This window comes from Boleophthalmus pectinirostris, unplaced genomic scaffold, assembly GCF_026225935.1.
Source record: "Boleophthalmus pectinirostris isolate CB_2022bp ecotype Guang Dong unplaced genomic scaffold, ASM2622593v1 HiC_scaffold_7, whole genome shotgun sequence".
In the NCBI taxonomy this organism is placed as follows: domain Eukaryota; kingdom Metazoa; phylum Chordata; class Actinopteri; order Gobiiformes; family Gobiidae; genus Boleophthalmus; species Boleophthalmus pectinirostris.
This window is the reverse complement of record NW_026571473.1, coordinates 21,686,120-21,702,095: the sequence shown is the minus strand read 5'-3', so window position 1 is coordinate 21,702,095 and position 15,976 is coordinate 21,686,120. Positions and strand designations below refer to the sequence as shown.

At 37.3% G+C, this 15,976-nt stretch overlaps 2 protein-coding genes across 6 annotated transcripts in view; both read right to left on the bottom strand.

The window, feature by feature from the left end:
- Positions 1-312: 312 nt before the first annotated feature.
- fam20b (FAM20B glycosaminoglycan xylosylkinase) lies at positions 313-11,753 on the bottom strand. Its single transcript, XM_020918834.2, has 9 exons — positions 11,365-11,753; positions 8,726-9,057; positions 7,412-7,659; positions 7,043-7,129; positions 6,527-6,636; positions 5,222-5,393; positions 3,685-3,876; positions 2,558-2,617; positions 313-1,360 (listed from the first exon to the last, which is right to left on the bottom strand). The coding sequence occupies exons 2-9, from the start codon at positions 8,852-8,854 to the stop codon at positions 1,129-1,131; spliced, it is 1,230 nt and encodes a 409-aa protein (XP_020774493.1). The 5' UTR covers positions 8,855-9,057; positions 11,365-11,753; the 3' UTR covers positions 313-1,128.
- Positions 11,754-12,295: 542 nt separating this feature from the next.
- Positions 12,296-15,976, bottom strand: part of ralgps2 (Ral GEF with PH domain and SH3 binding motif 2) — a 64,701-nt gene continuing 61,020 nt past the window's right edge. For all 5 annotated transcript variants that reach the window (XM_055164913.1, XM_055164914.1, XM_055164915.1 and 2 more), the window contains one exon: positions 12,296-15,957. In XM_055164913.1, the coding sequence (XP_055020888.1) occupies positions 15,928-15,957 (30 nt within the window). In that variant the 3' untranslated portion in view covers positions 12,296-15,927. The remainder of the gene's footprint in view (positions 15,958-15,976) is intronic.

The window sequence follows — 15,976 nt, the reverse complement described above, 5'->3', positions numbered from 1 at the left end:
GTACCATCTGTAACATGTAAAAACCTGCACCTGCTCTGAAACCACATGTCCAGGTGTCTGTAATCTCTAAAAACTCAAGAGTCATCCGGAAATTAGAACACCTGTCAATTCAGGACAGTGGTTACATGGGCTGTGGCAGGTGTAAAAATGTAAACAATGTAAACAATGTCAAAAATGTACAATATACAATCATTTTTTGGTAGATTCTTTACAATTGTACGTGAAGAGATGGAAGGTCTTTTCACCATCATGAAAGACTGTTTGCTTTTGAGTGGCACAAATATCAAAAATCTATAAATGACAGAAACCACAGAGATCCAAACTGTACTTTAATGTTGAACCTTGTACCTGGTGTCATGACTTATTCATTTCCCCTAAAGTCAGAACTGTAATGTCAGTAGCTTTCTAATATCCCACACACACACACGTTTTCATATCCTCCAACCCAGATAAATATATACAACCTGGCAGCGTCCGGTAGCCTTTGGATTACATCAAAGGGTTAGAATATTGGACAAAACCATTTTTTCAGTAGTTTAATTCAAAATTAAATTTATATTATATAGCAGGTAGGCAAATGTCTTCAATATTTTATAAAATGTAACTGAAACTTTTTATATTTGCAGTTAATGAAAGCCAATTAAAAAAATAAACCCTATTAAAAAGGTATTTATACACTAAATATTCAATTAAAATATTAAGCCAATTGTGTGCAATACACTTTCTTATTAAATTAAACCACTTAAAAATGTGACTAGATTATGGACATAAAAGTGAAAAATCTAATTGAAATCCCTAATTGTCATTTACATATTTCAGAACTCGGCAGCTTTAAATCCATTAAAACAAAACTGTCTTTCCTTTAATTGTGTAATGGCTCATATTGTAATTTAATGTCTACAGTTTTGTCCAGTAGTTGTCAAAGATACAGCAGATCTCATCGGTAGTGCACTGTTGAGAAAAAATCTTTTCAAACACTGAAAATGTCATCTTCAGTGAGGTGTAAAAAAGCAGGTGAAGTTTGTAGTTCATAATTCACCTTGTCTCTAGTCATTTTATAGAGTTTTATAAATAGTTTAATCAGTTCTTCTCTTATATCTCATCCAGGCACTTGTTGTCCCATTTTGTTTATGGATGAGGGAGGTTCATTCGGTCCTCTATTAGTGTAATGTCTGGGCCAGATGCTTCCATACATTGTTTGACTGTGGCTATGATCCCAGAGAGTCGCCGGTCCAGAGCTGCCAAGTGGGACTCAGCCAAAACCGGGTGAATAGAGTCAAAGGTCAGCGCCTGTCTCATCGCTGAACTCAAAACCCCGTTCTTCAACAAGTTTAGTCTGTTCCACGTAGAGACTCGAATCCTGAAAAACACAAAGACAAACTGTCAAAACAAAAAACAGTAATATAGTTTACTAGTGCAAACAAGGGAGTTAATGCGGGTGTGGGCGTTCAAATACATGTGAAAACTTTCCACATAGTTAAATATTTGTCATTGGTTTGTTTTTATTGTGGAGGTTAACACTAAAATAATAGAACAGAACTAGAATAGAATTGTGTTAAGAGACAAGATAAACCTGGGTGTGAAAGGGTGTGAAGAGTATCAAGAAACATTCAGCAAATTGGCTTAACCAGGGATCAATTTATGTCACGATCAAGCCCTTATAAATGGACAGGACTGTCAGCAAAACTCATTGCAAAGTAGGACACTATAAAACTGTATAACTCACCCTTATCACATGATACACATTTTGTCAAGCTAATTCTCCTCTCTTCATCTCTCGCAGTACATTTCTTTACTCCACCTATAGTTTATATATTTTGTGTAATACATTCACGTTTATTCATCTTCTACACATAAAAATCTGTCTATTGGTACTTACAGTTGTTCCATTATTCCTTTCTTGTTGTCAAGTGTCCTTTGTTGATTTCTTTTGATGTGTTTCTCTTGCACATTTTTCTTTTTTTTTTTTATTAAAAGACTTGTTCTATGCCTAGTAACATCTTATTATGCCATTGCCCTAGACCAGGGCTGTCCAAATTTTTTTCATCAAGGGCCACACACAGACGAAGCAGATGGCAGATCAAGGGCCGTAGACTGGTGCTCAATACAGTGAATAATTGAAATATGTGTATGTTTAACATGTTAGAATGAGCCATCAGTCTTTATTCATGCTAAGATCCTTAAACCACACACTAAATATTAAATATTAGCTTTATCAAGGTAAATTTTCAAAAAACTTGCAGTAAAAAGTTAATTTCTAATTGATGCAAGGTAATTTGGGCCAATTCACCTGGAAGCCTGAGGGCCAAGAAAAATTTGTCAGAAGGCCACATTTGGTCCACGGGCCATATTTTGGACATTTGCAATGACAACCTGACCAAGAGGCTGCATAAAATAGCACAAGCCAAATACACTCACATAGAATCATAACAGAAAACAGTAAAATATTTGCAGATTAAAGATATAAAAGTGTAAAAGCATGTTCTTATTGTCCAAAGCTCTTTTGCATGGATAAAGTCTAAAATAATAGATGGCTGTGATGATTCTGGATACTCACATGCAGCACTGATAGAGGGGTGCCAGAATACTCCTCTCATCAAGGGCAGCGTTCCCAAAACTGCAGAGTAAAAATAAACAGAAACACATGAATTACTGCGATAGACTTAAGTGGCAAAGTGAAGTTTGCAGCACTGCAGTTCAGAGAGGCCATCAAAATGCATTAGCCACACTGTGCTGCTACAAAGTACAAAGCACCAACTTCAAATGCACTACGTCTGATCCAACTCCACTGACCCAGAAGGAAGACTTCCTCTTTCTGTCTGCTGGGTACAAAGACACTTCTCTGAGAGCTGATGGGGCCATTAAGTGACAGTTAAGGTAAAACACAAAAAGATGCTGCCGGTAAAACAGCAACATTTCTGGACTTTAAAGCAAAATGTCTTGGGGCTTTTACCTCTACAAAATGTCTGCTGTTTCTCTTGCAATGAGCATGTACATGTACAAATAGTATATACTATGATTTACAATGAATAGTAATTATAGTAATACAATTAAAGATATACTGTCTAAGAAAAACATTTGCATAAGTGAATGATACAAAATAAACATTAACTTACATTATAAACTTAAAAAGGTAATATTTCAGCACTTTTTGTGTTTAGTTTTTACAGTGGATTTACTTTTGATGTGATACTTGAACCCCAACCAAAACATGCACAATTTTACACATTTCTGATTACAAAAATATAATATAGTATATAATAATATTGGGAGTTAAAAATGTAAGACATTCATTTGTGTCAACATTACCCTCCCCTATTTAAAATTTCTAAATTCTGCTTTTCTCTGTGAGTGGACCTCAAGGGTGTGTTCCTTTTTTAAACATCTATTTTTGTTAAAATGATAATGTAACATGTAACTGAGCAAATACTAATGTCTAGAAACTGTCATTGTGTTACTGTTCATTATGAGACCATGAAGCACTTTCACTTGAAGATCACTTGGTGATAAAGGGAGTTTTTCTTGAATAAAGTAATATAAAAAATCTAAAAACAGTATAGATAAAAAATAAATTATTAAAATTAAAATAAATTTTAGCATCTAAAACCCAGTTGAGGCCCACCCAGATTACCAAATATTTTACCTTATCATACAATAGTGGTTGGGTCATTTTTTGTCTTTTACCTCTTGGCATTGTCAAGTAGGATAAGCATGCTGGCTCCTCCATCGTCCTGGAAACTTTCGTAGTGATGGCGGTCGGCGTTTCCAATCAGATAATCAAATATGGCTGTGTCGATAACATCCAGGAGTCTGGGGCCTGCATCGTACGGAGGCATTTTCTTCACAGCATCACAGTAGCTTTCATCATACTCCCACCTGGACAACAAGTTCACAGTATATTGTCTATCAGAATTACATATAGCCATTTTGCAATTAACTTACTTATGTCATACTTGTGTGAGACTTATGACAAGAATCACTTAACTAAAATTGCATCTAGTAATGTAATGAATTAATGAATAAAGTCTGAATTAAATAGTCTCTATGGCTTAAAGACAGCTATTTCAATCTTTTCCCAAATGTTAATGGTTCTGTGTTAAAATGTGCCCTGAGACCTAAAAGAAATGGCTAATCTTATTGCAATCACAATAATTGTCATTGTGAATTAGGAGTGCTTCTCTGAATGACAAAATGCAGAATATAAAAATCATAAAAGTTTCAGGTATTGATGAAATGAATGGAACTGAAACATTAATTTCTGTATGAGAAATGTGTGAGTTGAGGCATGTAATATCATCTTCAAATATTGAATGAGAATGTGAGTATCAGAGCTCAGTCCTCCCTCATTTAACATCTAATGAAGTCTGCAGCGTGTGGGGTGTATGTATATTACCAACCACGTATACAGTACAGTATTTCTGTTACAGTTAACAGTGAGACCAAGGCATGTGCTCCTTTCCCTCTTTCACCTGCATTTAAATACACCAGGAGGACTATAAGAGCTGGTGACAGCAGAGAAATCTTTTTGAACGACACACAGACAGACCCAGGCTCACCTGCACAGACAGAGGCAGGAGGAGACGTGTCTCTGATATTATGTTGATCCAAATTGCCTCGTCAGATGCACACAGCAGACTGCTTGGGTGGGCCTGAGGTTGTCCACAGACATACAACACGTGCACACCGCACATGCATGCCGCACTCGCCCTGCTCTGAGACCACGTGTCTGAAGTGCTCTCTGAGCGGTTCTTTACTGCTGTCCAGAATATAACTGTGGAGTTCACATTGACCAAAGCGCCTCTCTCTGACTGAATATTCTTCTACGTCAGCCTAACTAGTGGCAATGTGAAGTTCAAGACATCATTTTTTCTTTTGCTATAGATCATAACTGGAGCACAGAGGGATTACACAGACATCTTTTAAAGCAGACATACATATTTCATAGCTTTACCTTTATTCTAAGACTAAAGCAACTATTGTTCAAAAAAACATTTCTATAGACATCACTTTATTCAGCAAGTATATAGGAATCAGAAAATGGTAATCAGATTACTACCATGACTGTGACATACACGCACACATGCACAGTTTCTTGACACAGAAGTACTGCTTTGTCTGCTTATCATTTTACATTGATAAAATGTCCCCAAATACAAGGACTACGGCACCCTTAGTTTTTCTGACAATACAAAGAACAATTTAATGGTGTAGCGAGATGTACCTTGCCAGTTTGCCCTCCCGGTAGGTCCTGCCCCAGGGGTGTCTGTGCTTCTGTAGAGGCCACACGTCCGGCAACCAAAGGGTTAATGAGCCCTCCATGATCTCCCCCTCTGCACAGGCCGGCTCACTCTCCCGACAGTAGTAACACTTTCCATAGAAACAACTATTATTACCTGAAAGAAACAGACTGAATTACATTTGTATAAATAAATAGATAAATAAATACACAAATTAACCTTTTCTTACATGAATATGCGACAATATGATTTCATATAAATAAGTAAGTTAATAAGTTAAGACAAAACAACAAGAGTTTGATGATAATATGCCCTCTAACTCTCAAACTGTTTGGTTTATGGCTGATATCTCTTATAATTGGTCATATCCAAAAACCCACTAAACAATGGTATAAAAGCATCTGTTTGTCAGCTGAGACAACTTGAAGCCAAAGGATTTGTAGGGCAAGTTTTTTAACATGCTTCCCAACAGGGTTACTTTGACACATCACCTCATTATCAAACTAGAGACAGTGACACTTATTTAATAATTTTGTTAATCTTTCAGTTTTTTCCTCTTTTCATGGTTGCTACAGAGAACTAAATATACAATGCCTTTTCTTTGTAGTGGTTATAAAGCCCCTCTAGGGCAGGAACATTTGATGATGAATTCATTGAACTGCTTTGAATTTGTCACTGTCTAAAACATTCTGAGATTTTAGAGCCGCTGCTGAAACCAGGACTTCAATGTCTGTAAGTGAAATGAGTCACAGGACTAAGAGATGGCTAATGGCAGGAAGTAGCAGCATTAATAAACCTGCCATTTAATATGTATGACATTTACAGCTATTACAGTATGACTGGTCATAGCGGAGTTTTTAGAAATGAAAGTTTTAAATGTTGGATTTAAACGTCTTATAATGAGTATCACTACTGAAATAGGTCAGATGAACTTGGGACAAGGCTGCCATTTGGAGATGCTCTCTAAACCAGTCATTCAGCAAACACAATATTTTCTTCTTTCTGTAACGCAGATTAGTATGTTTGCTTTTTGTTTAGCCATAAGGAAATGCCTCCTCTGCATTTGACTCACTGAGTAGTTCTGGAAACATCTCCAGAACTAGCTTAATCTTAGTCAAGAAAGTCAAGCCTATAGTGCATGTTTTGCTTAGGAAGGGAAAACATTTACTTGCTGCTCACTGTACCCGATGTTCTGTCTGACTTCTGTACAACTTATAACATGACTACAACACCACATTTGTATCACATAATCCAATGCACTTTTCTCAGGATCTAATAACAATACAGACCTTGCGTGAGGAAGGTGCTGAGCAGTTGGTCAGTGGCCACTGGTTTGATCTCTGTTCGCAGGTTCACGTAGCGTCCCACTACCAAAGGAGCTCTTCTGAACCCAAGGATCCTACAACATACAATAGAACAGTTAAAGGCACTTTACCGAATTTCTAATGTCGCTACAACATGAAAAACTGGAAAAGTTCCTTTTAAGCAGTTTGCAGTGGTCCAAGGTTATTCCTTACTTCCCTTTTTCAAAATCCTAATTACTCTTTAAAATTAGTTTTTAAGTGCATTTAACAACTCTCAGAGAGCAATGTCATTGATTTGCTGAGGTAGCAAGCATTGCTAAGGAAAGCAAACAACAACTAGCATGCTAAGGGGCACTTTCTGATTATGGAACAATTAAGCTGAGATGCAGTTTACAAGTGTACATCCACAGAAACTGTAGGTATGTCTTATACAGTTGTACTGAATTATACAGCGCCAAAAGAGATATTTTCTGTGATGAATATAATATTATGCTTACATACCTGTCCAGGTGAAAAGCGGCCACCTCTGCATTATGTCTGTCATAACCAGCATAGGGCTCACCCTCCACTATGTAGTCTCTATTGTACCTGTGCAATAAGAGCATTAGAAGAAAACATTTCAAACTGGACATACAGGCATTACAAACTATTTTACTAGCTATTTAGCAAGCTCAGGCATCGCACAAAATTGAATGAACAATAAAATTATGCCCATAATTGCCTTATAGCCTTGTTTGGAAGGTTATATTGCAAATTAACTTTGCTCCTATTTATAGACAATTTTAATATTTATGAATATAGAGTATAATTATTTCTAATAATAGATATATATTGATAATCATCATTCTATCACCAAACCAAACATCTCACCTCTTGGGTTTGAAGACTACTTTCTGCCCCCCATCCAGGACCAGCAGAGCTTTGAGCTGCGTCCCCTTATAGCCCACATCGGCACGTTCGATCCGGGCTGTGCTGAGCGCTGTGAGGACTGCTGCTAATTCAGGAGTCTCTTCTGGGTACACCTCCCTAGGACCCACCCACTGACTTGCAATCTCCCAGGGCGACTGCAGGGTGTGTGTGAGCCGAGCACCGCGAGACAGAGACAAACCGGCCTCCATCTGAAAAAAAAACCCAATGATGAGTAGGTTAAATATTAACTATTTATATAAACAAAATTACAAGTCCAAAGTGGTGCTCTTTGTGTAGTTTACCTTTAATTTTGTCAGACATAATAAGAAAAATGTCTGTTTTCTTCAGTCACAGATTGTAAATTTTTTGAGGGTCAATGAATGCTATTTACTAATAAAAGGATAAAAGGATAAAAGAATAAAAGTTGTTTATAGGCTAACAGGCTAAAATAGTCTTTCATTAAGGTTACATATATTTTTCAAATCGGGTCATTCCACACCATTTAATCAAATTTCCAGAAAATCTCACCCATCATGTTTTAAAAATGTTTTTTTTTTTTTATTACCAGCTGTTCCCTTACTATCATGTACTAACCTCGTGAAGTTTTAGTGATTTTTGATCATTACTTTTTAAGTTACAGCTCATTTAGTGAGGAGGGTATGTGTCCATTTACGGGCCAAAAACGCACGTAATTTTTTCTCGGCTGTTTTCACAGGTTGATATTTCCGTAAGTATCACACATAGAGGGCTGAAATTTTGTAGACTTGTACTCCTCTACTCTGTGTTCAAATAATATAAAGTTTGGTATCTCAACTCATTGCCACTTTATATGAACTTAAAAATGAAAAAAAAAATAAAATAAATCGTTCATTTCCGTGGCGTACCATTTTTAGTCCCTTTTTAAACCTACTTGTAGGTGTAGTAGACCCTTATATTTTTTTGAGACTCAAGATATGTACTAGGACTGTTAAAAAACATCACCAAATGTTGAAAATTTGAAGTAGGTTATGTGCGAGGGTCCTGTTCAAAACAAAGAAAATGTAATATGGTCCAATTTTCACATGTAATTTATGGCATGTGGCAAATTTGAATATTTTTTTTTGAAAGACCAGAAAAAGACCTTTCATATGGTACCAAACGTATTTGAACATGATAGTAAGGGACTATTTATTTTTTAATTTTTTTTCTAATTTTTTTGAGATCGAAGTGCGTGAGCCATTTATTGAAATGGAGTGGAATGACCCAATCACATCATAAACACTGAAATAGTCTGACCTTGCGAAACGCCCGGAGGTCCCGGCGGCTGGCTGCAGACCCCTCGCCTCCATCCAGCAGAAAGATCTTGGCCAGGCCCAAGAGAAGCAGCACAGCACACAGCACCACCATGCGCTGTTTGAGCTTCATCTCCACGGCTACGACCTCTGCCCTCGGCCCTACACCCCCGCCTCACCCTAAAATCTGACTGTGTCCCCCACACGGACGCCCCTTCACCCTAAAGTCATGGCCCTGGCAAACTCCAGGTGCCCTCCGACCCACCAGCAGAATCCGCTCCAACTGTCTCTGTAACAGGAATAGACAGAACAGAGCAGGAAGGGCAGAGAAGGAGGCTAGGAGAGGAGAGAGGTACAGGAGGGGACACAGATGAAAAATGTAGCGTCAATAATTTGCAGGTCAGAAAACAGATTGATTTGCCTCCACCACAGTTCGTTTCCCCTCTGGGCAGACAGTGACCCAGTACCGCTACACAGATGAGGCCAGCCAAACCTACATCAGAGCAAAGACCAACAGATAATTTCATACAGTGAAATGATAAACTGTTACAGCCCCAGGCCTTAGGTCTAATTTGTTTATGTGATTGTTGCCGACTTCTCTGATTCCTGCTGCAGGAGCCCTGGTCCGTGATTGGTGGGGCAGGTCGACGCCCACCTCACCTGCAGCCACCGCCCCCTATTTCAGGAGATTACCAGCACCTGTTCGGGGCTGCTGGCCTTGGTGTCCAGTCTGCCATTTTGTTTCATGCGTGTGTAGTTTAGTTCAGTTTTGTTTTGTACCTTTTTGATTTGGTCACTTGATTCTGTTTGTGGGCTTAAGTGGTTTAATTTGGGGAACTTGTGTTATAGTTTAGTGTGTGTCCCTTAATTTTACCACTTGTTATTGTGTAAGCCTGCGTGACCCCTTTTGTGGCACAAAACCCGTTGTCTGTAGTTTTGTTTCTTAGTTTAGGTTATTTTCTGTATATTTTAGTCTCTTTTGTTAATTTACCTTTACATTCCTGTTAATTAAACATTATTTAATTTATTCCATTTTTACATCTTGGTTTTATTTTTTGTTACTTCCCTTTCTCCCCTAGCAAAGGGGACGTAACATAAACCCTAAACATCAGCAAAAATATCGATATATCGGATCATTTAATGTGATGATACATCGTGGGCTGCTGTATCGATATATCGCCAAGACTATTTTTTTTGGTATATTTTATTAAATTATTTTGTTACAGCGCTACAGTTTTGTTGCTTGTTCAGAGGAAGGGAACTGACTTGACATTTTCACATTTTGATGATTAGAACGTGTGGGTTTCAGATGAACTTTGCACAAGAGGTGGTTTTTCAAAGACTTTTAGTATCACAGACATGATTTAAACATTATGTTTTATTGAACTGTATCAAATTGATTTGAAATATATTGTATCGAACCAAAAGTGCACTGTACCCAGAAATGTATCGTATGGTGGCCTATGTATTGACGTATGTATTGTATTGGTAACTTCTTAATGATATCCAGCCCTAATGAACATACAAATGTATTGCATTGCAGATAACTTCCAAGTCTTCCAAGTTACATTATTTTCTGAGATGACACTGACTGGAAAAGTCTCAAGGCTGAAACTAAACCTTTACTTTTGGCCTGTGGCCATCTCACTTCGTGTATCCTGCTCTGCCATGCTGGGTGAATACTGCTATCAAATGTGTTATCTGACAGCCTAGACCTCTGTGTCACAATAAATGTAATCTTATGTTATGGTTACCAGTGGTACAAATGATGGCCAAGTTCCACAGTTGACAGAAATCTAAAATATGAGGCGCTCCAGTGAAGATGACCACTAATATGATGTGTATGACCTACAAAAATCCTACTTGAAACCGTCATCTAAAATCATTAAGAAGATGCTGCAATGGTTAAGCGCTGAATACAAAGTGAAAAAGGTGGGGTATGGTGAAAATCCCAAACCCATGCTATTTATTGTTGTGCTACTAGCACTAACTATTGAATTCCTGTCCATGCTCGGACGCCAGAAGCGTGCCTTTTGGTGATGCAGGGAGGTCAGCTAAGGTTTGATTATCATATACCGCTGCCAAAAGTGAGCAACGTGTAACAAGTCATTCAAGAGATATTTCAAGAAACCTTGTTAAGAAAAAAACAAAAACAAAACTCGCGTATATCTACTTGCACCCTTTTATAGTAGCATGTTGTTACAGTGTAATTATGACAAGTGCCACGTTTAACCCCGTCATCTCCAGCTGATAGCGCTTTAGCTTTCGGTGCGTAACCATTCCCATGCGTAAAGGCAACCAAAATATATCCAAATTACTTTCCCATATCACAGTTTATACATCATTTGAGCCAAGAGACACCTAGCCACGCAGGCAAGCTCATACAATCACCCTTTATCAACGATGTCTTTGCTTTTCTAATACCGGTGTAGGGAAACCACGCGTCAGAATGCGATCTTCACCAGGTCTACCATCACAAACACTCGCGTTTGTGTTAATCATTCTGTTACTGCCAATGTACTGTCCGATGATTGCAGGCTGATATAGTTCTTGGAAAAACCCTCGTACACCTTGCTGGTTAGCTAACTTAAAGCTAGCTACTGTGTGTCGTGTTTAATGTTTACTGGATGACTATTGCCTTACCTTACGTTGGGTTACGTCCAACCTGACCTAAGCTGTTTCCAAGTTTTTGTCCAACTTGTGTGATATAAATAATGTTGATAATTTGCCAAGCTGCTGGTGCACACAATGGTTCGTCAGTTTACAATCCAGTAATCGGCAGCAGCCTCCCCTTTCCTCCGCCCTTTCCGTGGAGTCTCGTCTCTGGTTTGCGCGTACTTCCGAAACACTTCCTACCGCTGTACGTGCGCGGCGCAAACTCCAGGCGGCGCTGTGGAGCTGTGAGCGTAATAGACTGTATGGAGCGTAACGAGGTGGGCTTTCAGACAGTGTTTTTAGTAAATTCTAATTTTACATATCTGTATACAGTCAGTATATCTAACAGAAAAGACTGCAGTTTTATGGATAGATTATTCCTGTAATGATATAAACCTTTAAGTGCACTATGTTATGTAAGTTTATTCATTATATTTTCATTGCATTAGGTCAACAGAGTAGTGATACTGTGTGTATAAAAATAATTTGAATTTGAACTCATAATTTAACATTTTAACTGAACCTTTCAAATTGTACTTTTTAAAAATAAGAAATACACTATAAATTGACCCGATAAACAAAGCATGTTGACAGATTTTTCCACGGTGTTGTAATTTTAGACCAAAGGACAACAGCCCTTTTCCTAAAGCTTATGTGATTGACTTACACAAAGCTAATGGAACACTAAACTACAAACACAAAGGTTGGATATGTACCTTAGGCAGTTTTATATAACCTGACCTTAATGTATGCACTTATTGAAAGAAAGCATAAGGAAAACACATGGGCATATCAAGACAATTACAATACATTTTAAATCCTAATTTAGTACTGTAACTTTATCTAACCTTTTTCCATTACTGCCAGGCATTACAAAGCCACTGAACAGAGACACAATGATGAGCAGTAGACCCAGATATGTGGAGTAAAAAAGGCAGAGTGTTTATTGGTTTCTCCAAACTTTGGGCAGTGCATCACTCAGCACTGAGGTCACAGCACCGCCACAGTCACACCACGGGGCAGGCAGACAGGTAAAAGGGCAAAGTTCAAAGGGCATTGAGTCCATAAACCTGGTCACCTGAAATGATTAAGAGGCTGTTCATGGATGTTCTTTGTAAACAGTGACACATACTGGTTTGAGCTTTTTGCATGGACACTCACTGAAGATTCAAAGCTGACAATAAAGAGAGAATTGTGCTTTTGCATATGGTCAAAATGTAAGAACTTGGTGTGGCCTGGGATATTTAACAAGGGCATAATTACACATCAGTGAAATTATTCTAAACAAGTGCAAAATGAAATGGTAAATTTAAAATTTAAACTGGGATTTGGTGCATTAAAAATAAACAATACAATATTATGCATTGCATTCATTTTGCTTGCATTGCAATACATACAAAATGGAATATGAATTTTAAAATGGAAAATTATATTAACAATTAACTATGATTTGGCCTGACAATAAGGCTGTGTATTTCCATTATTTTGACCATATATTGCAAACAAAAAACAAAATGACATTACAACATAACAAACAAGCGCTTTACAATTGTGGTGGAGATTGAACACCCAAATAAGTTCAAGAAAAGTCATACCAAGACCACCTGACTTCAATTGGGTTGTGCATCTTTGTTAAATAAAAACATAAATATTTGAAATTCAATATTGTCTGTCATTTGGGCATCCAAGAAGAAATGCACAAAATGCCAGCCTGGGTGATATCACCACAAATGAACATTGACTTCTTTAAAAATAAATTTCACCCATTTCATTTACTAATAGACAAATTAGTGAGCCCTCTCTTTCCCGTATGAAATAACAGTATTTGATAATCCAGTATCAAATTTGACATCTCAAAGCCTTTTGCCACAATAGGAACAATCTGACACATTCAAACCATACACAACACTTTACTAGCTTTTCTTTCTTTCCACCCAGCATGGCAGAGCAGCATACTCGAAGTGAGATGAAGCCATGGACCAAAATTAAAGGCTTAGTTTCAGCCTTGGGGTTTGGCCAGTCATGGATCTGACTTTAATTTGAAAGTCTAAAAAATAGGGATATTTGCACACGCACAAATGCAAACTGGTGCTCTCAGCATCGATCAAGTTTTGACTTAACAATGTTTGACTTTCTCTATTCCTGCTGAAACAGACACGTTCAGTGTCTTATCTTGATTTAAAAGGGATGATATACAAACATATCTCATACATTTTAGGGGAGGACACTTAAGTCAATCTGAAAAACTGTGTGCAGTCAATTTAGGAAAGTCTAGTCAATTATAATCACCTCAAACTCAAAGAAGGTTAGGACGCAGTATAGAATGTAAAATGCAAATCTCATGAAAACAAGTTTGAGATATACTGTTGCATTAACAATAGGCAATAATTTAATAGACTAAAACAGGAGGTAAAACAATTGTCTTTAAGCGGAGGCTTGAGGTTCAAAATTTGTTCTGCCCCAGACAGTTCATATTGCCGTCGTGCATTAGGCAAGACATGACATACCAAAATACATCAGTATTTTTGGTGTAAATAATAGTTTTAATCTTTAGGTGCCAGATTTATTTATGAGATTTATTACAAATCTGTAAATAAAGAGAAGTTCAAAAGCAAGGTAATTACTATATGTCTTTTGCCTGGCAAATCAAGAATATCTCTTTGACAAATGTGATTGTGCAGTCAGATTAGTTTTTAGTGATGCAGGTGAAACGGAGTAGCTCACTGGTCATCTATGATTTACAAAGAAAATGTAATTTATCTCACCTCAGATTAACAGGGTTTAGGGCTCACAGAGATAGATTTATTTTTTACTTATTTTTTACCAATATGGACAGACCATGTGTGTCCCTGATTGGCTAATCCAAGTATGTCTTTGAAAAATGGATTGTCTGAGATTTTTTATTTATTTATTTATTTTTTTACATTTTATCGGGTGAGTGGAGAAATTAGAACTGCAGGAAAACTGGCAGGGAAGACAACGTATGTTCAGGTATGTTGACTTTTAAGAACAGTCAAGAAAAGCCAAGTTTAATACTTTCCCATAGACTTAAACAGTTAAATATGGTCCATACAGAAAGATATTATGGGCAAATGATTCTGTAAACATACAATGTAAACTTTTTTTAAAGGTGAGATTTTTGAATTGTCATTGTCATCACTGTCTGTATTAATTTGTCTGTAATAGACAATGCAAATAAATCAAGCTCATATTCTTTGCCACTGAGAAATTAATACATGTTGGCTGCCTTATTGTCACCTGCCTACAGCTCGCCCTATTGCTGCACTGCCTCTAAACACTACTTTTTTATCTTTTGGCACCAATCTAAATCAAGGTGCTTATGCCATTTCAAAGCAATAGATTCAGGATTTCTAAACAAATAAAGGGAAAATAAAAAATCAAATCTAAAAGTACATAAAATACTCCAAAAAAGGAAGAAAACACAAAACGAAACAAATAAATGTAACAGACTATTACTACTACGTGCAATTTGCTACCACAATGTAATACTGTGAACTGCACCATCTCTCCCAAATAAGGAAATAAACTAAGAGCACAAAACATAATAATAACTGTTTTAAAAGTTCATGGCTCCAGGTAGCTCTGAAAAAAACTGTCCCAAAGCAAATAAAAAATAAAAAATAAAAATAAAAAAGACATATGGTTAAACAATTGGGATATCTTCACAGTTTCAAACCTGTAGTGTTTAATGTGTGCGAGTGTGGTGGACCCAAGTGATAACAGCCAACAGGAAAACTACTGAGCAATGCAAAATAACCGAGGATGTAACAAAAAACATGTCTTATAGCTTAGACTTCTGGGTTAAATCGTACCATATGACAAGATATAGCTATAAATGTAACCATTTTTAGACCCCTGCTTCCCATTTTCTCTGCACCCAAGCAGTTATTACAAAGACACACATACAAACATACACATACAAACCATTATGTTACAAATAGACACATTCAGGAAGTGAGGAAATGCTGGATTTGATTGCTATAGAGAGCCCTTAATATGTTATAAGATCGCAATCAAACAGTCTGTGTGCGGGAGTGCAAGAGTGTTAAATAATATTGTGAATCCCAACGTTAACTCAAGTGAAGAATTGTGTATAAAAAGTTTGTAACTGTCAATGGGTCCGTCCTGTGGGGTGTCCCAAAAAGTCCTCTGTTCAAGCATATAGTGGGGCGACAATTAAAATTCTTTTAAAAAATCCTACTATTATTAATGTCTTTCTGTAAATCTTTTCTTGTCAAAATGGCTCTTCTGAAGTGCTAAACTGCAAAAATGATGACACAGGAGGTGGGAGACAGAACCAGTGGTGTGCGTCCTTGTTCAGTAGTCAATACAAACCAAAAAAAAAAAAAAAAGAGTCTTCAATCGCCATAGTAACCGCATACATACAAGCAGGTTCACTGGTTAAGGCAGTGGTGGAGAGACATGTAGACTAGGTACATTTGGCGTTCAGGGCTCATGGCAGTGACGGCGCCCCCTACTGACGACAATACTGTTCCTGCTTATCGTAGCATCGGCATCATTAATTGTGGCTCACTCAAAGGACATCAAATTGGCTGGTACCTGGAAGCAGAGTGAAAAC

Excerpts from the sequence above, each read along its gene's own strand:
- fam20b (XM_020918834.2), bottom strand. The coding sequence starts at position 8,854 with ATGAAGCTCAAACAGCGCATGGTGGTGCTGTGTGCTGTGCTGCTTCTC. Across the intron at positions 6,637-7,042 it reads GCCGCTTTTCACCTGGACAG|GATCCTTGGGTTCAGAAGAG; the intron begins GTATGTAAGCAT and ends TGTATGTTGTAG. Across the intron at positions 2,618-3,684 it reads CTACTTGACAATGCCAAGAG|TTTTGGGAACGCTGCCCTTG; the intron begins GTAAAAGACAAA and ends TTTACTCTGCAG.